We start from the raw sequence: 26,265 nt of genomic DNA, 5'->3' as shown, positions 1-26,265 counted from the left end.
ACCGACAACACACAACACTTAAGAAAAAACTGCGATTCTCAAGTAGACGACCACATTTTCAGTGCCGCACAGTCCTGTCACAAAGCCGTCATGTGCTGTGACACTCGAGAGAACTTTCCTCAGTGGTTACAAAGTCAGGTGATGCATTTGGCAGATGCTTTTCAGATACGATCAACAGTTTTCACTTGTAGGCACTTTATTTCCAGCTTGGTCACCCACAAGTTTTACTATGCTCAAGAAAAATTCTGGTTTTCACATGCCTTGTGCTCCATGTGGCTGACCAAAGAGGTCCATGGGCAACTATATCTACAATAGTTAAGTTAGAGCCCCTACGAGACCATGGCCAGATGTGAATAGTGTATACAGTCTAAACCCACGATAAAAAAATCCCATGACTATGAAATCCTCATGACAACAAAATATTTTCATATCCCCAGTGAACGGCCATAGGATTCAATGCATTTCATACCTCTTGACAACCATAGGATTCAATGCATTTCATACCTCTTGACAACCAAATGTCGCCGTACTACAATCCTGCATCAACCAAATTTGCCGAATGTAACCCCACACATTACCTACTCGTACAAGGCTAGCAGGCTTCAAAATGTGCTCAAATGAGATTGCTTTGCACTAAAATTGCCTAAAATACCACCACATCACACTTGTGCGGGCCTCGCCACTTTTGTTTACAAAACCAACCAAGTGCTGGAAGCGATCGCGCCGGAAACACGTCATGGCCACTATCTTGTTTGTTGATCACCCGTTGGAAGCAACAGCATGTTGCTACTGACATGTGACTATGGTTTTTGCACACCTCGTGCAGTGCATAATGTGCACCTTGGCGAGGAAAATGCAGCAAGAACAAGGAAATCTCCGTCCCACCGACGTGGACAGGGCCGGATTAAGAAAAATGGGGGCCCTGGGCTAATGTGCATGCAGGCCCCCTTTCTCTATACTGACCCCCCCCCCCCCCCCCACCTCCCGCCCGTCGCCTGCTACACTACTGGAAATATGCCATGTTTCAATTTAATTCCACCAAATTAAAAAGAACGAAGTGCGATCAATGGCAATATTATTATTGTTATTACTATAAGGAAAACAACAAAACTTGCTTGAAACGTGTGCTGTTGTAAACACCAACATATATGTTCACTTTGTGATTAATCTGCATTCTGTTTTCAGCAAAAGCTAGGCTTTAAGGAAAAGTTTAGTGCACTCAAGACGAGCAAGAACGCAGAAAAGACAACACAGCTCAGATGTCGATCCTTCTGAAGCTAGGCTTTGTCTGCATCACTAAATTTGACCCCGTGAGGAGACGCATGGTTGTATCCAGAACATTATTTATTAAAATTCAAGCATCAGACTGCAGTAATCGTTATACATGTTACTCTATAAATATGCAATAGATATATACAATAATTAAGGCAATACAAACACCACAAAAATGCACTAGAATACAGATGAAAATTACCAACTGTAACTACAAAACATTATTTGAAGATATTTTCGTTATAGGTAAGACAAGCAAGGATGACGCCAAATAAACGTGGCACTATCAAAAACAACAAAAATACAGTTCTTAATAAGCATGCTAAATATCACGAGAACAACAAACAAGAGACGAACAACGAAGATTTGCATATCTTGAATTACACTGCTCAGCGTTTCATTGGCAACGTGGAGGCTGGGAGGCGACACAACGAACTTATAGAAACTATTCATGTATAGTGCAAATAGCCCTCTTTTAAAATGGCATCTTTCGTGCCTTCGCTTTGGCGAAATCAGATATAGTCTGTTCGAAGGATAGATCGCGGAGGAGGTCGCTTTCAATGGACATGATAGCAAGCGAGTTCACCTTGTCGTCAAGGAGGCTCCAACGAAGGCGATTTCTTATCAGTGACAACTTGGAAAACGATCGTTCGGTCTCACAGTTTGCCATGGGTATGCTTAAGTACATTCGCAAAGCAATAGAAAGGTTCGGAAACACATCAAGCTTTCTTTCGTGCAGCGACATTATTATTCCCAGTGGACTCGTGTCCTGGCACACAGAGTTGTTCAGAAAGTTCTCAAACTGAACGATTTCAGTGGAAAATGCTGGCTACAAATCATTTTTGTAGGTTTTCATCAACTTCTCAGGCTGCTGTGCCAGAGAGGCCTCGCTCCCAACTTCTGTCAGCAATTTTAAGAATCCGAACCTTTTGCAGAGTTCAGTGTAGGCAGCCTTTCGCCCTCGCAAAGCCTAGACTGTCAACTACAACATCGTAGCTCTCTATGATAAACTTTTTTCTACCTGGCAGCGCACTATTGCTTTTTCCTTCCCGGTGCTTACTCAAAACGCTGCGTTTGCCCTCATCCTGATAACATTGATTGGTGCTTAGCGTGTGTGCTCTCTCTTCGAAGGTATTAAAGAGAGGTCGCAAAGAATTAACAAAGCCTTCTAGAGAGCTCAGCAGGTCTACAGCAGTTGAAATGTCTAGGCCTGGTTTCTGAAGTGCTACGCTCGTTTTGTCAAAGCGTTCCAAGATTTCACTCCAGAAAATCGCCATGAATGCAGTCTCTAGTTTTGTGATTTTCTTGAAGAGGGAGAGAGCGCTTCGTTCCTAGTTTCACTGTTTTCTTCCTCGTTCTTTGATATAGCTTCAAGGCAACACAAGACTGCATTGAAATTTTTCAGAATGGCCTTACATGATTCAGCGTGTCTTGACCACCTGGTCTCAGAGAGACTTTTCAGAACAAGCTGCTGGTCAGTTCTGCCCATGCTGTCCAAAGGATACCTCCATCGCTTAGGTGAAGCAGCAAAGAACACATACAGTCTCTGAATTACAGTGAAAAATTTGACTGCCTTAAGGCAACTGCCAACGCTACACGCGCCAACTAAGTTCAGTGAATGACCAGCACACGGGACGTGGAATGCCAATTCATTCAGGTGTTTGATTTGAGCTTGCAGTCCTTTGTATTTTCCTGACATATTACTCCAATTATCATAAGCTTGGCCCCTACAATCATCAATTAAGATGTTATTGGTCGTCAAGAGGGACATCACGGTATCGAAAAGTTACAAGCCAGTATGCGATTCAATTGGAACAAGTCCAAGAAAGCATTCGTACACTTTCCCATTTAAATAGTATCGTAAAACAACTGATAGCTGATCAACGTGAGTAAGGTCTGGAGTCGAATCAAGAATTAAAGAGAAGTATTTTGTGCGTTTCACTTCGTCAAACGAGACGCTCCTTGACAGCCTTTGCCATGTGCTCGATAAATTCATCACAAATGGTTTTTGACAAATATGATGGGTGACCTTTTCCTTTGTTCCCGTAGCATTTGATGTGCTCCTCTAGAAAGGGATCAAACTTAGCAATGGCCTCAAGCACTCCCATATAATTGCCATTTCTCGGTGAATCAAACATCTCCTCACTGCCCCTAAATGCTAAGTTGCGCTCAGCAAGAAGCTTAACTACAACGACTACGTGCTTCAACACCTCTGTCCAGTAAGCAGTCTCAGTGACAAGATACTTAACCAGCTCCTTGTCAATTGTGCTGCTCGAGTTAGAGCGGGCAAGCCATGCTGCCACGTAGTTCTGGTGTTCGACGCTATTTTCATGTGCGCAAACCTTTTCTTCTGCTCTTTTCCAATCAGAAAAGCCATGCGTGGTGAAAGCACTGTGGTTGCTTGAAATCGAAAATAGTTTGCACATGAAACAGTAAACGGAACCTTTGGACTCCGAGTATGTTAACCAGTGTTGCTCGTACGCCTCCCCATTTACAGCCTTTCGCACGAAAAGATGAGGTGACACATAGAGTTTCCTAGTTTTGTATTGCCTTTCAGAAGACGGAAAATTTTCTGCCCGATTTTGAAAATACAATGGCCCTTTCTCAAGGCATACACTCCGAAAGCTGTCAGTAATAACGCCCGGCCACTTAGCAGGGTCACTTTGGAGAATCTTGCAATGTACCTCTTGCTGCGGGGGTGTCTGTACTTCTCTGTTGCCGTGACGAGAAGCCGTCTCATTCGTCCTCTCGGGGCACACTTTGTGAGTGGGAACATAATTATTTGAAACCAAACTAACAGGAAACAAGTAAGCCGGTTCTTGGAGTGTTGTTTCCTGGTGCTCGTCAGTAGAAGGAGGCTCATCGGGGAGGTTAGGCACCTGTTGATCAGCAGAAGTAGAAATCGGGCGTGGCGGACCGGACACTTGGAGCTCTGTGGCAGGGGCCTGGCCGAGTAGCATAGACGTTGCTGACTCAGGAACCGGACAGGGCTCGGTTAGCATCGGTTGCTCAGAAATATGGACGACTAAGGTTGGCACCGTTTTCACAGGATCCAGACAACCAAGATGAGTCAAAACTTGCTTCTTACCAGGAAACCGTGTTGATGGAGTTGGCAAGTCCTCCACAGAAGCACAGTCGGTACTACTGGGAGTCTGACATGGACTCTGGGTAGAGCGATCATACTGCTCCGCGGAAGCTGCATTCAGTAGGCACTTTGTCATCTTTGGTAGCTTCTTTTCACGCTCTTCTCTTTCTAACTTCGCCTTTCGTTTAGACGCACCATTTTGATGCTTCTGACCGAGCATTTTTGCATGAATGGATGCTAATTGTTCACCGGGCACTTCGTCAGTCAGACGCGACCACAGGTGTCCAACGGTGGCCATCCCGATCACTGGCGCACGCTGCCTGGATGGTCCGTGGCTGGCCGAGAGTGGCACGTCCCCCGGGAGCTCCTCAGCGGGCGGGCTTATGCAAGCTTAACCGGTGGCTCGGGGCTGCATCGCAGCCCGCGATCAACTTCCTTTTATAGACGCGCGCCGTGTCTGTCTGTTACTAGCTAGCGCCAAAGCAGGTGTCCACATACGCAAAGAGTTCCTTGTACTAATTCCCTCCTTCTCCATACAAACTCACTCCTTCTCCCGTTCCGGTCTCGTCTTCCTATTGGCTAGGAGCAATCGTCTGTTCTGGGACGTTCTCGATTTTCCTTTCGCCCCGTCGACGCCGAGCGCGAGAACGGAGGGGAGAGGGCAACTCCTAGCGTGGGCAAAGTTACGCGCCCTTAGTCGCCTCTGAGTCATCTTTTTCTACTTCTTTCTGGAAAGTTCGGTGGCCAGTCTGACCTACTTTTTCCGTCGAGCACACGCGAGTGTGCGCAGCCACTAGGCAGGAATGGGCCCTGGAGACAGGCCTTTGTGTCCAGCTCTTCAACTTACCCCTTCACTCTTCCACAACCCTAGCCCGAACAGTGAACATTCCATGCCCAACAGCACGTGGACAAAAGCATGCGTGACGTCTTCTTTCCTTTCCTGCCTAGACTGTGCTATCAGACTCATCCTCCCCCGCCCAAATTACCATCACGGTAAAGAAATGTCAAATGGGAGGCACTGTTGGGTACTGCAGCACATCCTTTCTATGAAAAGGACAGCGGCGGAACTATTTCAGAGGTGGAGCGTGGTGTGGTGGTGACGAGGGGTAAGGGAGATTTAGGTCCTCATCCCACATTACATGTTTTAGGTGTTTCCTCCTTGCCTTTCCTCTCCAGACAGCACTGGACAGACGGACTGACAGGAAACCACGAAAACTCTTCCAAGCAAACGCACATCGCTTCGTAAGAAAGAGGGCCCCGCTGGGGTGGCGGGGGATTCCTGTTTTTGCAGCTCGACAAGCTCTCCCCAAATGATCAGGCTAAACGAATGCTGTTACATTAGGTGGGGGGCCCCGTCTGCTCGCTCTGGTTTTCTCGCTTAATACATGTTGCTCAAAGTTCCGTTGCCCTTGGTTCCACATACTAAGCAGGTTAGAATAAATGGGCCCCCTTCTTCTACTGTCCAAGGTGAGGCCATAGAGAAATAAATTCAACAAGAGGGGACACTCTTCAAAAACTGGCAACAAGAAACATGCCACGCCTAGTTTCAACTCCATCCGTTAGTTGACGCGAGCATCAGAAAAAAAGAATGTGAAATAAACTTACAGACAATGTATTATTCTTTTTATTCTTTCCCACTAAAACTAAAAAAGCTTTGCGTGTAAATGAACGTATACTTTGCGACTTATTTTTCTTGCGTTGCCTAGCAACATGTTAGCGGCATGCCAGACGCGCGTGCATGCGTCGTGAGCCAGACAAGCCGCAGGAGCGAGCGAGGCCGGCTGCGCATGTGAAGCTCGCCTGCTCGGCGACCCGTGTCTTTTAGATGTAGCCCGTTTGTTGGGCTCCCGGCGTTTTTTTGCCTTCTGTCTGCATTTCGACACGGCACCGCTGCACTACTGGACTACAGCAAGGTGAGGAATTTTGTTTGACAGTCTGCGACGCACTTCAAGCACATTTAGGCTTACTGCACCGAACTGAACCTATATAGTGACGCAGTTATCGAAAAACAGCTCCGCCATCCAAGCCTAGTTAATTTGGGTTAATTACTCATACTGGGGGATGTTTGTGACACTCTCTATGAGCCCAAGCATTATTAAAACTTATTTCGGTAGTTTTTGGGCACGCTCGCAACACCTGGCTTTGTGACGAAAAGCACCTTGGCTGTGTGACGCAGTTTCGCGTGTACTGAATCTTACCGGGACAAGTTTTGGCACTTTTTCTGACCCTAGACATTATTGTAACTAATTTTGCTACTTTTTGGGGTACTTTTCAAGCACAGTGGCCGCACTCGGCCTAGTGGCGCAGTTAGCGAAAAGCAGCTCGGCTGTGTGCCGTAGTTAGTCTCGCGTGTACCGAATCTTACTGGTAGAAGTTCGTGATGCATTCTCTGACCCCAAAAGGTATTGTAATTCATTTGGTAACATTTTGGGATACCTTAGAGGCATCCTCACTGCGCCTGGGGATGTGAAGCTATTAGCAAAAAAAGCAAGCCGAACATGGTGAGTTGGTTTTGCGTGTACTGAATTTTAGTAGGATAAGTTTGTGACACTTTTTATGGCCCTGCAACAGTATATACCTTATTTCGCTACTCACGCTTGTTGCAAACACGACGAGCGATTGCCGAGAGTGATAACATGGGAATGTTGTTTGCGCCAGCAGTTTGCGTAAAAGATAACACGGAAGAGCTCAAGAACTTGACATTTATGTATTCTGAGCGACTGAAAACAGGCTTTGCACTCACGAATCTGTCTTGAGTGCAACTAGAGGGCATTCTGCGAGCATGCAACATGGTCTGGCTGAGCCTGTGTTGTAGCTAACTCTGTGTACTTGGCGTACCATCGTGTCGACTGAGGCCAAGTTGTTTTGGAAATGCGCTGTCACCCGTGTGTTTGTGCTCTTAAAGTGCAGGAAATAATGCCAGGGAAGGGAGGGATGCTTGAAAATCGGATGTTTTCTTTAGATTTTATTACATTGTTTGGGAGGAGTCTTTGCTACGAAATGTACGTAAAAGTGAATTTATCTGTAATGCCGCTCATTCACCTTTTACACATGTTTCACCTCTACACGCAATATTCCTGTTAGGTCAATATACCAAAATGATACATGCTTGTAATTTACTTTTCTTCTGCTGATGGCATCTGGTGGAGCTTCGTACGGCAACAACTGCTGCTTACCTGGTGCCACAGCTTTGGATGAATGCACAAGAAGCCCGCAACGAGCATTTATAGAGAGCAAAATAATCATTTCATCATTTCAGAAGACGTCTTGCGTTTTCTTTATGAAATTGCATGTGACAGATTCGGTGGAGTCTTGTAAAGGTAGTTCGCAATCACTTTTACTAAATAATGAAATGATTCCACGCCAAGGCGACGCGTGGTTCAGCAAAAGCGAAATAAATAAATAAATAAATGGCGCGTGTACCAACTGGTGTTCAATATGCGCGTGACCAGAATCGAAACCGGAAGGTGTTAATACCATCCGCTTGGTGCGCTACCGTCAATTAGGTCGTTGGGCTCTATGGGAGTGTCCGCTCTAGTTGAAATTTCTTTCTCTATGGTGAGGCCCTGGGCTGCAGCCCCCTTTGCCCTCCCCCCCCCCCCCTTAATCCAGCACTGGACGTGGGGAATTGTTTATGGCGCTTGATATGGCAGCCGCAGCATGGAGTGCTACGACTGCCATCTTCCCGAGGACCGTGATTGATCGACTGTCCGGGAATACACATTTCTTGCTTCGAGATTGCTGGTTTTGGTGCTACCCGACAGGCACCGTGTGCGGATCCAGTGCCGGACGTAGATTTGCGTGAAGAAGCTGTAATCTGAATTGACAGCATTTGGGTATACAAGATAAGACCCCTTCCGCGCTCGGCGCCAGATGAATTGGCACCTACAGGCAACAGCGTGCACTGTAGATATGCTGCTGCATGCATGGAGTGCTGTTGCTCGGCGTCCGATGCTCAGTTGCGCAAAATCTTGCAAAAGTGATCGCATCTCGGAAAGCAATAGAACGAGAATACCGCTCCATGGCAGTGCTGCCATTGCTGATTGATGCACGCGTCGCGCTTTGTACTGTTGGCAATGCGGTTTTATATCCTCAAGCAAGTTTGAAAATGTAGGCTATCAGAATTTTGACAGTAAAGTTTCGTTCTACGACACATTACCTATCTGTGCTGTGTCATTTCGAAATAATAACGTCAATAACGAAATAATAATGTCAATAACGAAATCCTCACAAAAGCAAATTTTTTTGCGTTCCCCGCCATTTTCGTTATTGTGAGCTTCAACTGTGCATGTGCATAATGGCCGCATATACATAACAGCCGCACCTCTAAATTTGTAAAGAATATCAGAAAAAAGATATGTACATTTAACAATTACAAGCGTATAAGCGGCACAAATGATTTCAGAAGGTTTGCAGCGCCATCTACTGTGTGGTGTGAGAATTCCATAACTTTCGTCTTTAATTACTTCTGGCAGGTGACATGCAAAAATTTTGCAGAAATAATCAAGAATAGCTAGAGCCATGGCCACCTGTTTGCGCTTCTAGTTTTATCACCAGGTTTCTCTCGTTTGTCGATCATGCACAATCTCAGCGTGTTTACAGGAGGTATTCAGAGACCTGGATTGGGAAGAATTGGGGATAAGAGTTAATGGAGAATACCTTAGTAACTTGCGATTCGCTGAGGATATTGCCTTGCTGAGTAACTCAGGGGACCAGCTGCAATGCATGCTCACTGACCTGGAGAGGCAAAGCCGAAGGGGGGGTCTAAAAATTAATCTGCAGAAAACTAAAGTAATGTTTAACAGTCTCGGAAGAGAACAGCAGTTTACGATAGGTAGTGAGGCACTAGAAGTGGTAAGGGAATACATCTACTTAGGACAGGTAGTGAATGTGGATCCGGATCATGAGACTGAAATAATCAGAAGAATTAGAATGGGCTGGGGTGCGTTTGGCAGGCATTCTCAGATCATGAACAGCAGGTTGCCATTATCCCTTAAGAGAAAAGTTTATAACAGCCGTGTCTTACCAGTACTCACGTACGGGGCAGAAACCTGGAGGCTTACGAAAAGGGTTCTACTTAAATTGAGGACGACGCAACGAGCTATGGAAAGAAGAATGATAGGTGTAACGTTAAGGGATAAGAAAAGAGCCGATTGGGTGGGGGAACAAACGAGAGTTAATGATATCTCAGTCGAAATCAAGAAAAAGAAATGGGCATGGGCAGGACACGTAATGAGGAGGGAAGATAACCGATGGTCATTAAGAGTTACGGAATGGATTCCAAGGGAAGGGAAGCGCAGCAGAGGGCGGCAGAAAGTTAGGTGGGCGGATGAGATTAAGTTTGCAGGGACAACATGGCCACAATTAGTACATGACCGGGGTAGTTGGAGAAGTATGGGAGAGGCCTTTGCCCTGCAGTGGGCGTAACCAGGCTGCTGCTGCTGCTGATGATGATGACCTATGGCCATTACATGCGCGCGCGCACGCACGCGCACACACACGCGCGCGCACACACACACACACACACACACACACACACACACACACACACACACACACAAACACACACACACACACACACACACACACAGTATGTTGTAGTAGTATCTACTGCAGTAACATTGCACAGCAGCGAATCTTTAAGAAAGATCTGGAGCAGCTCGCATCTTGTGATAGTGACACACGAGGCATACTGCAAGTACAGAATTGCCAGTGAGGCTGCATGGTGCCATCATGTACTGGGAGCAGATAAAATTTTAGGTGGGCTCAAAAGACTTTTTTTTTTTTTTTGGAGGATCTAAGGATGTATTCTACCTCCTAGATTAGTGTTTCTTGCGCTTCAGAGCTTGAAATAACAATATAGTAATTGCTATGACGAAAGGTGTATTGATATTTCCTAAGAGATGGAACAAATGAAATTGTACTGATATGCACTAAGGAGCTGCAGAATGAATGCTTTCCAAACCACAGCTTTCAGCAACTGCTAGACAATCGTGGCTGCTACAAGTTTTCTTGTATGCTGCATTTAGTTGTCCACAAGCTTGCATACTAATTCGTGTATGCCCTTCTCAGCGGTCTTGTAATATGTAAGCCTTACAAATTGGTGAGAGCTCATACCAAATTTTTGGCAACCCCAGTGGTCGGCCTGCAATATGCAGCCACAATGTGGCAAGGTTCAACGTGTTCAGGCCTCTACCTTGTTGCAAGGTTTCTAACTCGGCCAATTGTATAGGACTGACTTGAGATGGCCACTTAAAGTGGTGCACACCATGCAGCTACTTTAGTGGGATACAAAAGGGAGTTTTACTCCACGACCTCAAGTTACAGCGGTGTCACATGTAGCCAGTGGTAGTGCTACTACAAGCCCCGAAAGAACGCGGAGACACTGACAGTGAGTCAGTGTGCACTAAAGGTTTAATTCCCATTACCAAAAGCTATTATTTTTTTTGTTAAGTTTAACTATGTTGTATTATGCTCCATCTCAGTACTAGTTCTAGGTTATCACCTATACTCTACCTCAATGTTGTGCACTGCGCAACAACACAGAATACCAAACCTTGGAACACTATGCTCTCTTCGCCATGCTGCAGGGAATTACTGCGATGGAGCATAGTCATTAAGGCACCCTAAAATTGCAAGCCTTTTCAGAACTGACTGAAAGCGTAGCCCTGCTGTGAATGCTGTTCGCAGTGTTGTTTATTCATCTGTGCCCAACATGCTACACCCCATTTTTTTGACAGATGGTGTAGACAGTGGCAGTACAGGGCGGAGCACTGTACTGAAATAAGAGATGGCTCCTTAGGGGACTGACCAAGTTCTGCTGTCGCTCAGCCTCGAGCTGCGAGAGCCTGTTGGCCTGCTGCTGCGAGACTGCGGCCGCTTGTGCCCCCGGTGGGAGACCAGGTGGCGGGCCTTGGGGTGGACCCGCGGGACCTCCCTGGGGCTGAGCACCCAGTGGGCCCCCACGAGGCCCCCCCACCCCGGCCATGGTTGGAGGCTGTGCATTGGGGGGAACCTGCTGCTGCGGGGGCCCCTGCTGCTCGGGAGGCATCAACTGCGAAGGCAGGATCGAGGGTGGGGAATGGGTCAGTGAGACAGCCTGGACACACTGAAAAGACCCCGATGGGAGCGTTTTGGTGCAGTCATTGTTTGTGTGAAGAGCTGAAGTGCTACCCGGACAAGTGCAAAACTAGAGGCAGACCCACAAGGGAGAAAAATGATAGTTGCACAAAGCTACTTTGCGTGCCCATTGAATTGTCCTTCTGCATAAATGGCTGGTTATAGTACTGCCTTACAAATTGGGATGTTTGTGTGGTCTCTGTACTGCTCGAATACTGATGGAACAGTGCATACCACGTGAAGATAGTCTCGAGCAAAGTGCAAATATTTAAGCGACAATAATGTCATTACTGCACCTTTTCAAGGTCACAACTGTGTGTTGATTTAGGGAGACTGGGGCAGCTCAATAATGGGTGTGATTTTTTTGTTGGTTAACTTTTTCTTTCCTTGCTTTGAAAACATGCTGTTGTGCATGTTTTTTCCATAGAAAGTCACCCTGCCTACCCAGCCTCTTTCCCTATTTTCTTTTATTGGTTCCAGAAGCCTACTATGATGCAACAGCCCAAGGCATTTTATGTACTTAAAGTGACAGTTGCTTACATCAAGCATTTCCACAACTCCTGTTGCCTCACATGCAAACAAAATCAATTATACCACACACCATGGCTACAATTCATCATTGCAAGAAATAGTGCATGCAGATGATGCCAGAGTGTCAGATTGCGTAGGCGCCAAACTCTCCCTGCAGGATATGCAACTGCCAAAGTTTCACAGTGTACAGTCATGAATAATAAAGGCCGAGGGAGTAGCTAAGTGCGATGACGCTTGCATTTCTCAAGACTGCCACATACAGCAATAAGATCTAGAAATAAGCAGCAAATAAAGCCCGCTTCCCCTTATTCGTATACTGGAGCAAACAAGCGCAACAAAAACAAAGGCACCAAACTGAAAGAGAATGCTCTTTTGAAATGAGAATTAACATTCACCAATGGCCAAGGACATGCAAGTCAAGGGCATGCGTAGGTGTCCTTGTCTTGCTAAAGCATTCCATGGTTATGGCGTGAGTGACAAGAGACAAGCCAAAGGACAACAAGCATTTGGTTAAGGGCACAGGGTGGTCGGGTAGACCGCGGCCACACCGGTCAAGCGTTCAATCAGTGCCCAGAGCTAGCTGTCAACAATATTCAGCAGCCATGACCACAGCAGCCTGCCTGTGCATGTACCAACACGAATGTTCAGTACACGAAATAAGCTGCCGATTGAGTTGTCCTTGTGGGTTAGCGAACGGTTCAGTGACCCGTCCCCTATAACCAAATGAACCCAGTGGCATCGCGATTGGTCATTGGTTGTCTACAGCACACTGTCATCCTTTACCACCTTTCTTTGCTATCCGCTGGCAAACTCTAGGCAAGTTCAGCAATATGAAACCATTCTTTTTCTTGGAGAAAAAGAAAACATATTTTTTTACTCTTTGCATCAAACCTTTCCCACTAAGGCTGCGCAAAATTTGCCAGGCCATGCAATATAGAACTCGTTAAAGCTTCCTACACTACATCCCCGCTAGGGCTCAACATATGTGGCTTTGAGTGAAGAAGCTTCCAACGGAATGCATTGTTGTTCAGCGGTGAATGATGATGTGACTATTCTGGTTCTTCATACAGGGGGCTGTTTACTGGCCATTTCAGCCGGTTTACTTTTTTTTGCTCTTTAGATAACCATCTTGTCGTCTCTTACTCCGAGAAGACGTGCTACACGCCTTAATAACTACACTGGGTGCAGCTGCTGCCTGACTAAGGGACACAACACACGTGACTGTTGCATAAAGAGTCTCAAACCTTAGGACCTCGTGATCGAACAACCTCCTGCAGATGATGGCTGTTCGTCGCAGGCTGGCTGTGAGGTGCAATGCCACGCGTGAACTCAGCCTGGAGTATTCCTTGCGCTTGTCTGGAGGGCTCGGGCTATTGTGGGTGATGAGAGGCAGGTGAAAAATGTGCGTTCCGCCATAAAGGTGGGAGAGACATATGAAATGGCACTGTGCCCGGCAGCTACACAGCCGAAGCCAGGTGACACTAAATCTACAATGAAGACATTAACATGCACAGTCACAAGACGGCCTGCACAGTACGCAGCTAGAGGAGCTGCTTTGGTTATGGAAAGCATGAAATGAGCAAATAAATGACGATGGACTCTTCAGGGACTTGTCCACGACTTCAACTTGCAGATGTCCACAAACAAAAAACATATGCTATTAACCTCTCTTTTTGCGACAATGCTGCCACCGTTAAATACTCTCGACAAGACTACGACTGTCATCAGCGCAGAGGCATACCAAACGAGCTGCATTCCCAAGACAGGAGAGCTCTCTAGCCAGCAAAAGAGCACTGCTCTTAAACGACAACCCCCATAATTTTATAGACCACACTCTATACGCATCCCAGTGACCTGCAAATCTAAAATAATCCTGATGAGCTCTCTACATGTAATGCTTGCATGGTAGGCACCTGCTATTCCATGACATGCCTGTCACTCCAGATAGTGAATCAGAGTGTGACAAGTTTAGCAAATGCAAAGAGGAAGCACAGAATGATTCCTTCAGTATTTTTCTATGGCTGAAGAGTTGCATGTTGCAAGTGGCAGACCATTCAATACATAATACGAGAATAAAAAGCAACAGGACTGAAGGGAGTGCCAGCTTTCGGAATAGAAACATGGATGCTAAGAATGGCTAGAGAAATTGCTCAGCTGCACTCACCTACTGCAATGATTTCTGTAGGTGGGGAGCTAAACATGTGTGGTCGTGTTGGGGGACAAAGGCGGAGTGGCAATGTTGAAGGCTTCATGAACGGTTATCAAAGGTCACCTCTGATCTACTGATTGCCAACACGTACAGACCATAATGTACTGATGCCTGTGCGCACAAGTGCCTTAAACTCAGTAGGTCTGTGTGACAGTTTGAATAGCCTGCCACTAGGTGACAGAGAGAGGGAAAGATTGCATGAACAGCTTAATTGCTTCTAATGCCTCTCACATCCTAAATCGCCATACCACACAAACCAGCCCAAACTTCCATTCTTGATTAATCAGGATATAGATGTTGGATAGGAATGGTACGATTGTACCACACAATTGTGGCATTCTGCTGTTACCATGCTCTGGGTAGACCAAATTAACAGACACATGGCAAACAACTTCTCAAATGACAAACAATTGATATCACAGAATAATGGGTATATTTGCCAGGACCAGCGAATCTTAAATATTAAATTTAATAAATAAATGAGGGTCAAATTAATGAGCTTTTGCTGTAACAACTTCAGATTGGGAATGTTAAAGTCTGGCATGCAGAAACTAAAGCCTTTCAGAGAAAAACACTTAATTGTTAGGGCGGACCTTTCTGCATACCAAAGGATCAGAATGGAGCCATGTTCGCACCACAGTTGAAGAAAGTTGACATTTTCAAGCCACATCAGCCAAGTGCGAAACAAGCAAAGGACACTAAAGCTGCCATTCTTCTACACGCAGCACCAGCGTGCAACTGTCGACAAGTCAGGATTCTAATGGTCATGCTTCGACAGGTTAGTGTACATGGGCATTTCAAGCTGGGAGTGACTGAAACATCAGAAAACACAAATGCAGCTTAGAAGTGAACACAATCTAACGAAGTTGAGATAAACAGCACTTTTACAGCTATTCCATATTATCCCATACCATTGAAGCAACTGCAACTGAGAACACTGCAGAGGCTGTCACACAGAAGCCATCATGTACATTATTCCCCTATAACACTGACATCCCTCACAGAAACAGAAACTTCATATAATGCTTTACCCTCAATTCTGTCCCATACTCCATCCCCACCCCTTGCCATTTCACCACAGCGAAATCATGTCGGGGTCCTGTAAGCAACCTGTACTAATATTATATTCGACTGGTCGCTTTCAAATGCTCTCGAGGAGTGCTTCACATTTGGCTCCTTGAAATCGACTGATTGGAACACCTTTGCCCTCTTCACTGCCTTCACAGTGTTTGTAGCGTTCTTTCACAAGTCTGTCATCATTTAGAGCGCCACGCATGAGCTCAGCAAGCTTGGAGGCGCTCTCACCTTTGTGCTGGGAGTGCAGCCTGGATCTTACAGTTTTGGCCACGCAGTACTGCAACTTTTCTGGTGGGAGCTCTGTGTCCCCACACTTCCCGGGCGGAAGCCCTCAAGGTGGAGGAATCTTGTAATTTGTTGTAGTGCTGGCACAACAACAAGGACATAGGAGACACGTCAGGCACACAGAGTTCTGTGTTGTCCCATGTGATTTCCATGTCTATGTTGTTCTGTCTGTACTCTTACAAATTAGAAGATGACCTGCCAACAAGTCCGTATAGCTATCCTCAATTGTGGAGAAAGGTTTATGAAAGGAAATATTGTAGCCCCATAGCTTTGTGCAGCTTCACGAAGCCTTGTAGCTTTGTGCTCGCTTGGTTGGATCACAATTTTCACTTTCATACACCTTGTACGTCTGCCACACACTTTTACAACAGAGGCGGTGCTCACGTGTTTCTGCTTCCAGTCACCCATTGCTATGGCAATCATGGATGGAGTACTTATTGCTGCAATCTGGGATGGAGCGTGGTAGCAACCAGCCGAACGTACAATAAATGCAAAGCATAGAAGTGCATACGTGTATACAAGAACAAGGCATAAAGAGAAAGAAAGGAAAAAAAGAACGAGAAAAAAATGAGGTGAGTACATATAGGGAGCGAAAGAAGATCCAAGACAAGCCATTTTGTGAGGAAGGAAGAAAAGAAAAATGGCATACAGTAGTACACCGAGAGCAAACAACCAAACAAACAAAAGAAAAAGTCTGTACCGTCTTTGCCAAAATGTTGTTGCCAGGCCACATAGCAGCAGAGTACTGCTGCCCTGGTGCTGCCTAAAAAAAAGTGAACGTAAGAAAAAAAACAAATACTGAAACAGAAACCAACACATTTGCATTCAGCAAAACACAAAGCAAAGGAAACAACAAAGGAAGGCAACAAATAAAGAACAACAAAAACATGTGACATTTGTAGCCAGAAAGGTGGAAAAGGGGCTCCCATACTCTTACCTTCCTTTTTTGTTCTTGGCTCTCGACAAAAATAGCTCCTCTTTGCCTCAGCAATCTACTGAGGTGAATGTGTCTAGTACTTGTATGACAATTAATTTTATTGTTGTCTAATTTTTTCTGGCACACTTACAAGCTGGCCTTCTATTCATTGCCATATGAGCGTCAAGGTCACGTGTCCGGAAGCATGTACACACAATAACATGTGGCCACACATGGATGCAGGCACGCACACGTGCACAAGTAATTTGTTCTTTACAAGACTTCTAAAATGTTATTACCAACTTAAACAGGAGATAATACAAGAATAGTGCAGATCCACAAACTCAGAAATGGACTGCCTGAAGAGAGATTTTTCACTGGCACTGACAGGCAGCTAAAACAGTGTGCCTAATCCTTCAGAGCAATGTGTAGAGTGGCGGCGCATGCTTCCGTAACTTGACAGACAGATCTGAAAGTGTGTCCGGTTTGCTGATCTAACAGTGATTACAGACTCAGAGCAGCACAGTTAAATTACAAATAAACAAGATATACTTTATACCAATAATTTGGGTGAAAAAGTTACGGCGAGGCTTCTATGTTTCTGCAGTCCACACAAAACTTCAAAGCCTTTGAGAACATTTGCAGTGTCTGAAATGTCATTAGTAAACATTTATGACAAGAAACTCAACAATGAGGCGCACAATGAAGAGCACTGGCCATTCTTTTGCATGTTATGAACATAATGAACGAGTGCAGGAACGTGCAAGCTTCTTGGGAGTCAAGTTAGTGGAGCTGTGGGACAGGCCCTCCCTAATGCTCAAAGCTGCTTGCAGATGGCACCGCAAGCATCGTCACTAGAGTTACCATATATACTCATATATACTCCTACATGGAGCAGAGTTGTGGGTCTGTTTTCTATAAGCTGCTTGCACTTCCATTCGTCGAGCCTGGTCACATGTCCAAACAACCTTGCAGCACAGAGAAGCTGCCATTAAGGCACAGATAAACAAAGCCGGCAATGGCAACACCACTGTGTCACCAGGCACCTTATTTGATGACTAATGGCCAGGTAACTGCTTCTAAATTTAGTCTATCTTGCTTTACTTTCATTGGCACAAAAATTGCACGACAAAGATTTTTTTTTTTTTATAGAAGTGTATGAATATTCAAAATTTTGAATATGTATCGAATAGTCTCTGCTATTCGATTTGTATTCAATTACAGAATCCACCATTCGAACTTGTCAAATACTATTAGTTTCTTTCGAATATAAGGGAAAACAGCACTTATTGGAGTCCCGAGGAAGAGCGAAGTATGGAAGTGAGTGTAAGGAGAACACTTATGCATATAAAAGAACGAGCCAATAAAGGTGCAGTGAGTTGCCGTCCAATGTAGGTTGTGCTCTGTCGAGATAATCGACCATGCAGCAGTCACTGCCTTCCTCCTCTCCACAGTGAGGACTGTTCCAAATTACTCTGCTGCGAAAGAGCTGCGGTTGTTGTGCAGAGACAATTTCCAGTCATTTTTTCCCAATAATAATTTTCAGTCATTCAACAAGAATGGCACGCTTCTAAACAGACTATATATGAATTTGTTGTCTAAATTTTTTATTTGGCCAGTACCACCATGTTTGCATCTCTTCCAAACTATTTGCGTGCGATGCTGTTGTATTTCTCTTCTTCAATGAACACACCACAGTATGTGAACCTGGTGACGTGATGTTCCCTTGTTTCATTACCGCCACTGTCACGGTGCCCGGAACTGAAAAAAATGTTTCTCATTTACAAGCTCCTCAGTTATCCGGACGTCTAGTTGGAAATGGTATTACATTAAGCGTCAAGTAATGTATATATAAGCACAATTTCTTTTAATCAAATGGATTCTGTGTGAACTTCACGTTTCACTTTATTCACAAGCAAGAAAATATTCAATATTCAATTTGATATTTGGAGGTCACTTTTCTCGAATATTCATATGAGATTCTATTCGGAAATTGCACTATTCAAACATCTATAATATATATATTTTGTACTTGCTCTCAAGATTGCAGATTCGCATGTTTTTCAAAAGATGGCATTACTGCTCTGTGCGCAGCAAAGGATCCTGTGTTAGGGAATGCCTCAAGCACGTGCAACCGGGTGTTTCTATTCATTCAGGATCAGAAAACCACCGTAGCTCAGATATGTTAAGTTCGTAATAAAGTGGTTCTCAATTATCCCGGATAAAGTCGACTGACCACATGGGTCGACCACGATGTGTGGCTTTCCCTCACAACCTTGATTTGTTTTGAACGCAAGGTGGTGGAGCTCTAAGCAACTCTGCTCCCTGTGGGAGCGTATACAGTAACTCTGTGCCAACAACTGTGGCAAAATCGAGTATTCTTAGTAATATGCGAGGTCAGAATTTATGCCACAGTGGTCGCCGGAGGAAACAAAGGAAATAAACTGTTCTTCCCCAGCACTGCTGGATGTAAAAGGAAGGGCTTCCTCTGCAGATCCTACAGTCAGTCAGGAGATCCACTTTAGGTAGGAGTGTGTGAATAGCGAATAGTAGATTTCGAATCAAATGTCCAATCGAAGCAAGAAAAGAAAAGCCGAATGTTGAATCGAATATCAAATATCAGGATATTTCACACAAACATTTGGGTTTCCAAATTTTGAGCGAAAATCACAGTGCTGCCCATCTTTAGGAGGCTAATCAAATTACTTTATAAAAATCTTGCTAGTTATCGGTAACTTAAGTATCCCTGAATTGAGATGCATAGTATGCTCTGCTCATATTAAAGGGAACACCAAATCAGATACTGCCCTCCCTCTCTGATAACTCAGTTCGTGTACGAAGGTCCGGAAACTACTTTTTATGAATGGAATGTCCATCAATTAGAATTAAGTGTTTTTTCCCCTCTGAAGTTGAAGAAATGGCGAAGGTACCTTAAATACCAATGGGCTCTTCAGTTTATTAGTGCACCATACTGTGCCTAATGGCAATCTTCTATTGCTTAGAAAGTATTGCTTTCCAGTTCCCTTCCAGAAAACAGGAGGGCTTTTCCATGTTCATAGCAGGTGATTTCTGTGCTTTATCACTAGCTTATGATTCCAGTCTGAGCGATAGACAAAAGTGGGGATGGGCATCAGGTTACTCAGCACTAATCCGCAGGGTCATCGGCACCGACGGTAAAGAGTTCTCAAATAGAGGCCCACAGCAAGTTCGCGCAATGAGGGTAGAAAGCTCCGAACTGTGCGAATCTGCGTGCGTGAACACTGAGTTCGAGTTTTCGATGTGATTAGTGTGCCTTCCTGTGGCTAATCAGGCCGATCTTCATACGTGCTCTCATGCTTTCCATACACGCTGCTTAAAGTAGTTCTTTCTTTCCGCATTGCACTAATCGTTTCGATCGGCATCACTGCAGCAGTGTAGCCTGCTTTTTATTGGCAGCCGCGTGCTTAAACATAGAGTCCTCAACACAGTGTGCACAATCCATGAATGGACGGACGGATGCTACGAGCGTCCCCTTTGGAACAGGGCGGTGGGTTGCCCCACCAGGTTCTTGTTATTATATTGCCTAATGTCCTACCTATGTTAAAAAGAAAAAGAAAAGGAGAAAAACAAATCCCACAATGTATTCCCATAACCAAACTTTCTGAACCCCTACTGTGAACTTTGTTTTTGCATGCCTCCGTTGTTTGTCGTTTCCCTACTTCCACCAATTTTCCAATCGCGAAGGAAGAAGAAGCATGTGCTTCTTCTTCTACACGCTAAGGGGAGTTTCACAATGGTTCTTGTGTGGCGAAGGCGGGCTAGGGCGGCATGCAACATTGAGGTCGGCATCAAATGCCAAAGCACAGTCAGCAACACAGCCTGCATCGGAGCACTGAAGCAGCCCTAACTATGACTGGGACCTTGGCGAGAATGCGCAGCCGGACACTGGCGTCAGTGATGAGCTATCGCTAACATCCGCCAGCAATGCAGCTCTACCAAGCCATCGGAATGTGCAGCCTGATGTCAGCATCAGTGATGTGCTATCACTAACATCCCACAACGCAGCCCTACCCAGGCCGTCGGACTGTGCAGCCAGATGTTAGCGTCGGTAGAGCCGGCACAGGTTACAGTAACATGTGTCAGATACAATGGTGAGTATGGAGGTGTAGCTAGGCATAATGTTAAGATGCAGGAAGAATCAGAGGGAAAACGGGGATAGCCCATATTCTAGCTGACATTAAGAGAAATAAATGGAGCTGGGCTGGCCAAATAATGCGTAGGGCCAATAACAGATAGACCATTAGAGTTACAGAATAGGTACCAAGGGAAGGGAAGCGCAGTCGAGGATTGCACAAAATTAGGTGGGGTGATGAAATTAGGACATTTGCAAGCATAAGTTAGAATCAGCTCGTGCAAGACAGGGGTAATTGGAGGTTGCTGGGAGAGGCCTTTGTCCTGCGGTGGACATAAAAATAGGCTGCTGCTGCTGATGATAGACGTAATAGGCACCAATATAGTGAAGCATTTGCAAAGTCTTCGGTAGGTTTCGACGAGTGGAAAAACAGACCCCCTAGGACTTTCGAAGGGTGTGGCAACTCCTTTATATGCAGCTTTGCTGCCTTTGATGTATGAGTGTTCAGACTGGCATAAATCTGCAATTAATTTTTCTGTCTGACATTGGTCACGGACCTGTTATTACTAAAGCTGTTATTGCATGACAGGTTCTCAAAGCCACTGAGAAGCTTGAGCATGCGACACAAAGAGAATACACTGTACGTGAGCTGTGTAATGAAAAATGACATGGCGTGTGTTTCACTCTAAAGCTGCTTGCCCACACTTCCTGGCAACACTTGCAAGAGAAAAGACTACAGGTAAATGACAAAATCTGTCTCAGTTGAGCAGTTTTATTTTTCTTGTTACAATGGCCCCGGTGCATGCATGCAACGTGCATGCATGCATGCAGACTTTGAAACACAATGATTTCCTGAATTAGGGTTAAAAAAAAAACCCACAGTCTTCAAAGGAGTTAAGTCTGCGAAGTGAAAAACATTTATCAAGCCACGAATGTTCTTGGATAAATGTCCGTCACAACGAGCTTCGAGGTTATTACTTTTCGGTAAATAAACATTCACTGACTTTAATCAAACATTTATGCTGCTCAACAAGACATGGCTTGAGAGCACTTGCAGTTCACGCTGATGATTACAGTAAGGATCACTGTGGTTTTGTGTGTCTCATTCTGTTGTCATTTATTTTGGGCCCATTACATCTACTATAGCAAGTACTCCCCACTAGACCATATCCCAGTTCTTTTGCAAAAGAATCACTGCACTATGCATGACGTCATCTGTTGGTAGCCACAAGCATCATGTGGTGCCCATGCTGCGCTGTGGCAACTTGCCCAACTGCTCCTAAGGCAGAAAAGAAATTACCAAGCCCCCAATTAGGCCAGTGGAAAGCTGTTGTTTTAACTCAATGTTACCTTCAGACGATCACAGTGCGATGAAAAAAAAGTGTAGTCACTGTAGTCACAAACAAACGACATACAAATTATTGCCGATAAGGTTACTTACCAACCAAATACTTACGTTGATAACATTACTTTTAAGTAAGAAAAGATGACGAGATGTTTTGAGAACATGCTTCATGGCACCTTAAGGCTGCCTTATGATAGGCAGAGGTGTCCTTTGAATACATTTACGGCAGGGTAGTAAGGCTTGAAAGGTTTAACAAGTACATTGTCTCTTCACAAGCCTACAAGTTTACTTCATTCATAAGGCACCAAAAGATGGGGGAGGCTGCCTTGCTACCTTTCAAGGTAATAAGTGGCAGCGACGCATAGAATCGGGAGGAATCCATACAATTGGGAGGATATATCAGGATTCGGCAGTGTCTTGGACAAATCGGGGGAGTTGGCAGGTATGATAATAGCTTTTCTACAGCTTTCAGTTTCGCTTCTTACTGTGTTGTGACATCATGAAGGACTACATGGTCATGTGGAAGCCGAACACTGCTATGTTTTGACATTCGCTCCAGCTAGCTTGGTTGTCTGCTATGCTGCTACATTGGACCTCACAATGAGTAGCAGCATTTGAGACCACCTAGAGAGCCAGAGCGAGTGTCAAAATATCGCACCGTCCTGCTCCTAAGGGACCACATACTGCATCATGATGTGCCAACGTGGTATCCTCCTAGGGAATTAAACGGAAATTGGCTGTAGAAAATGCACTATATTATTTACGGCACTCTGAGGCTTGTCACAATCTTTCCTGGGATCTAAAGGGCTAGAACCTTTAAACCCCCCCTCCCACCCTAGAATTAATAGCCGAAAATATGTTGGTACCTCTTTGCACAGTGCCCATTACCGAACTGTTTATTCCGCTGTAACCTAACCGAAATGTGATCTATGCAATTTTTGTCTGGTGTAAAATAGACACATCAGCACAGAACAATGCCATAATGAACAATAAAAAAAGATATGTCAGAAATATGTTTTTCATAACTGTAACAGTAAAGTTGAAAGAGGATTTGTAAAGTTTGCACACATGGCAGCAACAAATGGCTGGGCACAAGCTGGGCTGCCAAAGTATGCAGTTCACAGTGATGCAGTGTACCAGCCCTATATCATATATCTTCCTGCAAGGGCCATGCACTGCCATGTCTGGGACTAAATATCTAAAAATTTCACCTGCACAACTTTCACCAACGACACATCTCAGAAAGTAAATGGCTCTTAGTATGATAAACTTCTTGCATCACACTGCTGCTTCCCAAGTGTCTTTGTTGCGACATGGCACAACAAAGTGGCAAATGCTTTGGTGAACTACTTCTTTATCTTTCTTTTTTTGCAGCTGTGCTGCTACTACTGCCTAACTTCTTTCACCTCATAGCTCGTTTATTATTGCCTCAGGAACAATGTCATGAGCGCGGCGAGAAGAGACAGAGAAAAAGTGAGCTGCATTAGCATCGATCGTAGCAAGGATAGCTGTTTGGAGTAAAAAAGATGTTCAAGGTTATCTGTGTAAGAGACACACTTAGATTTTCTAAGTGCATTATCTTGCCTGGCAGCCACGGCCATGCAGCTGCAATCACTAGTCTGACTAGCTAGCAATGCAGCGCGCACTGCACCATTTTTATGCATTATCAGCATCACATATAGCTTCGGTCTCAAATGAACAGTGGAGAGCAGTCTGTTGGCGTGAAGCATGGGTGCTGTCACCTAACTCGTATCCTGGAAATCCCTGCGGCTCAAGTCCTCGCACTTTCCCAAACACATCCAATATGCAACCTGCATTGCTTTGCCAATGCAGTGACAAACAACAGGCACTTTTGTCTGTGGACAACACTCACTTTTAAATGCCGCCCCTTTTGCTGCAGCAGTTCTCTGTGTGCTTTGTGTGCTTACAACCTGTTCACTGACTGCACACATTGCCATACTGACTTGCTACATTTTTCATATGCATTTATGGTGTAATCAGCTACTAATGCATTCATAGTTGCAACATAGCAAAATAGAACATCTCTTTCATATTTTGTGTAATGATTCCTGCAAGTTTCTTTTTGAAAGCATTACTCTTGTGCCCACAAGTGTGCTTGCCTTCTCCCTTTTCCTACCTATGTAGAGCCTGTGCTTGCAGATGACTTCTCTCTGAAATCGAGCAGTGTCAGCTTTTAAAGTGACTCAACCTAAAATAAACGCTTTTCATTTGTCACATATAGCTTTAACTAAGCCTGTTTTTCAAGCATTAAAGAATACACATTATATTACCTCTTATTTGTATATATGGGTCCTGCCTATGAAGCGGGGACCCAAATTTCGAAAAAAAAAAAGCAAGTACAGCTCTTTCACAAGTGTATATGATATTTGAAGCTGCCCAGAATATTAGATTAAAATTCTCAGTGGCATACACATCTTTATGGCAACAGAACAAGGCAAGCTGAACAAACTGGACCAACGACAGAAAAGAAACAGCGGCACTCAACAAAAGCACGCAAACATCCACTTTGCAGCAGAGCTGAACAGAGATTAAAAAAAAAGAAAGTGAATGTCTTGAAGCCTGCAGATAGAAACAAAACTTTGTGACGCTAACTTTTCATCCAAATCAGCTTCATGCGGGCTTCCTTGCTTCTAGTAGGAGTTAAAAAAGTGAAATATAACAGAAAACTTTGGCAACTAGCAATGGCATTCAAAAGTGGCAGAACAGTCAAAGCGCCCACCTCCGTTATTTTCTGCTCCCACATCAACAATGCACTTCTCATGTTCCTGACAGACGACACAGCACGCAAGAAGCCACACAGAATTTCCTACAAACTTACTACAGCTAAATCTGGTGCTGGGACTGTTGAGCTACCACAGGAATCATGGTTAGTACATGAATACGTCGAACCTTTCAGCCAGTTCTTTAGACGTTCTTGTGCCGTTATTTATTACACTTAATTTCTCTGTATTTCCAAGCAATCACATTTTTCTAAACATATAAAGGCATCATATTTCTGCCCACATGCGTACCATAATATTCCGCGAGATGCCCCACCCCCGTAAGAAAACCCATGCCTGTTTTTGAGATGATTTGATATTTTTTTTTCCAGAACACTGAAAGATAGCGCACTGCTTGTAATCGCACTGCCCTGGGGGAGGGGGTCACTGAGGAAACCCTCGCAGCAAGACCCCACTACTACATGTCCAAATAGCTTGGGCATCCATGTATGAGAAAGCTGTCACCCAACTGTTCAAGCACTGTGGAATATCTACCACTCCTGATGGGTCCGAAGACAGCGAACTCTACAAGCGACTATCATTGGCAGTTCATCCTTCTGCTTCTCTGCTAACCATGTCTGACCATTCCGCGTGGCGAGGTCATCAACGTTTTGTTTCATGGTGGTAGGGACTGTTCTTTTGAATGTTGTGAGGAAGACTGTACAAGGACATATTAACAAACCTTCACAACCTTTGGCTACGAAAAAAATTTTTTTTTTTTTCGGGTTTTCTTGACTGCACACAGAACGTTAGCCCACTCCCTCTTTTCCCCTGATTCACACCAGACTTTAGGTAGGCTACATCTCGGGATATTACGGTAATCATTGCAAACTGTTGCATTTGTAATGCAATAATTCATTCAAAATGGTCAATGTACAAAGTGACAAAGATGTTTGGACGAAGTTTAAGCAAGTCCATGCTTTGCCTATCATTTCAACGGTGGCTGAACCCCCCTAGGTGCAGCTCCCGTGGATACTAGTGCCAGGCTTCCCTCTAGTAACTTTTATAGCAAACTTCACGCAAGGAGCTGATACGATGAGAAAGAAACGCTGCTTTCTCTCTGACCAGGCACAGCAAATTTTTTTGAAAACTTGACAACCCATCAAGGAAAGTCAGACGACACATTTTCCACCCATTGCATTTACGCCTTGTATGATGCTACTTTTTCCATATGGCTGGCACAGAAAGGTGAAGAAGCAAGCCTTGTATCATTCACAAGCCTCAATGTATCGTAAAATAAACTGAGTGACAATGACATCGTCTGACTGGGCTTTCAAGTCTAAATCTATTAAGCAGTATGTAGGGAGGTGTGTGCATACGTAGTCGACTGCATACTCACTTGCTCATGCAAGCACACACAGTATTGCGGTGTCTGTTGGGGAAAGAAGATGCCTTGCTCACAAAAGACGCTAACGAAAGGGCACAGAACTCATTCACAAACAAGGCACCCCTCCTCCTTTCCCTTTTTTGCCATGAAGCAGCCCCATTATAATATCCTAAGAGACTTGTAATGAGCCTACCTGTGCCAGTTATCA

At 44.7% G+C, this 26,265-nt stretch overlaps 1 protein-coding gene across 15 annotated transcripts in view; it reads right to left on the bottom strand.

Moving 5' to 3' along the window:
* The window catches only part of LOC142579831 (mediator of RNA polymerase II transcription subunit 25-like), a 125,936-nt gene that overhangs the window by 23,111 nt on the left and 76,560 nt on the right, over positions 1–26,265 (bottom strand). For 10 of the 15 annotated variants that reach the window (XR_012827472.1, XM_075690419.1, XM_075690428.1 and 7 more), the window contains 4 exons: positions 26,070–26,102; positions 16,279–16,341; positions 13,252–13,377; positions 11,169–11,411 (listed from right to left, as the gene is read on the bottom strand). Coding sequence is in view for 14 of the 15 variants with exons in the window: in XM_075690419.1 (XP_075546534.1) it covers positions 11,169–11,411; positions 13,252–13,377; positions 16,279–16,341; positions 26,070–26,102 (465 nt within the window). In the remaining variant the exon portion in view is untranslated. The remainder of the gene's footprint in view (positions 1–11,168; positions 11,412–13,251; positions 13,378–16,278; positions 16,342–26,069; positions 26,103–26,265) is intronic. The other 5 variants (XM_075690421.1, XM_075690425.1, XM_075690431.1 and 2 more) reach the window with 3 other exon arrangements.

This window comes from Dermacentor variabilis, chromosome 4 (genome assembly GCF_050947875.1).
Source record: "Dermacentor variabilis isolate Ectoservices chromosome 4, ASM5094787v1, whole genome shotgun sequence".
Lineage (NCBI taxonomy): Eukaryota > Metazoa > Arthropoda > Arachnida > Ixodida > Ixodidae > Dermacentor > Dermacentor variabilis.
Note: the sequence above shows the minus strand (reverse complement) of the source record. Positions and strands in the feature narration are given on the sequence as shown.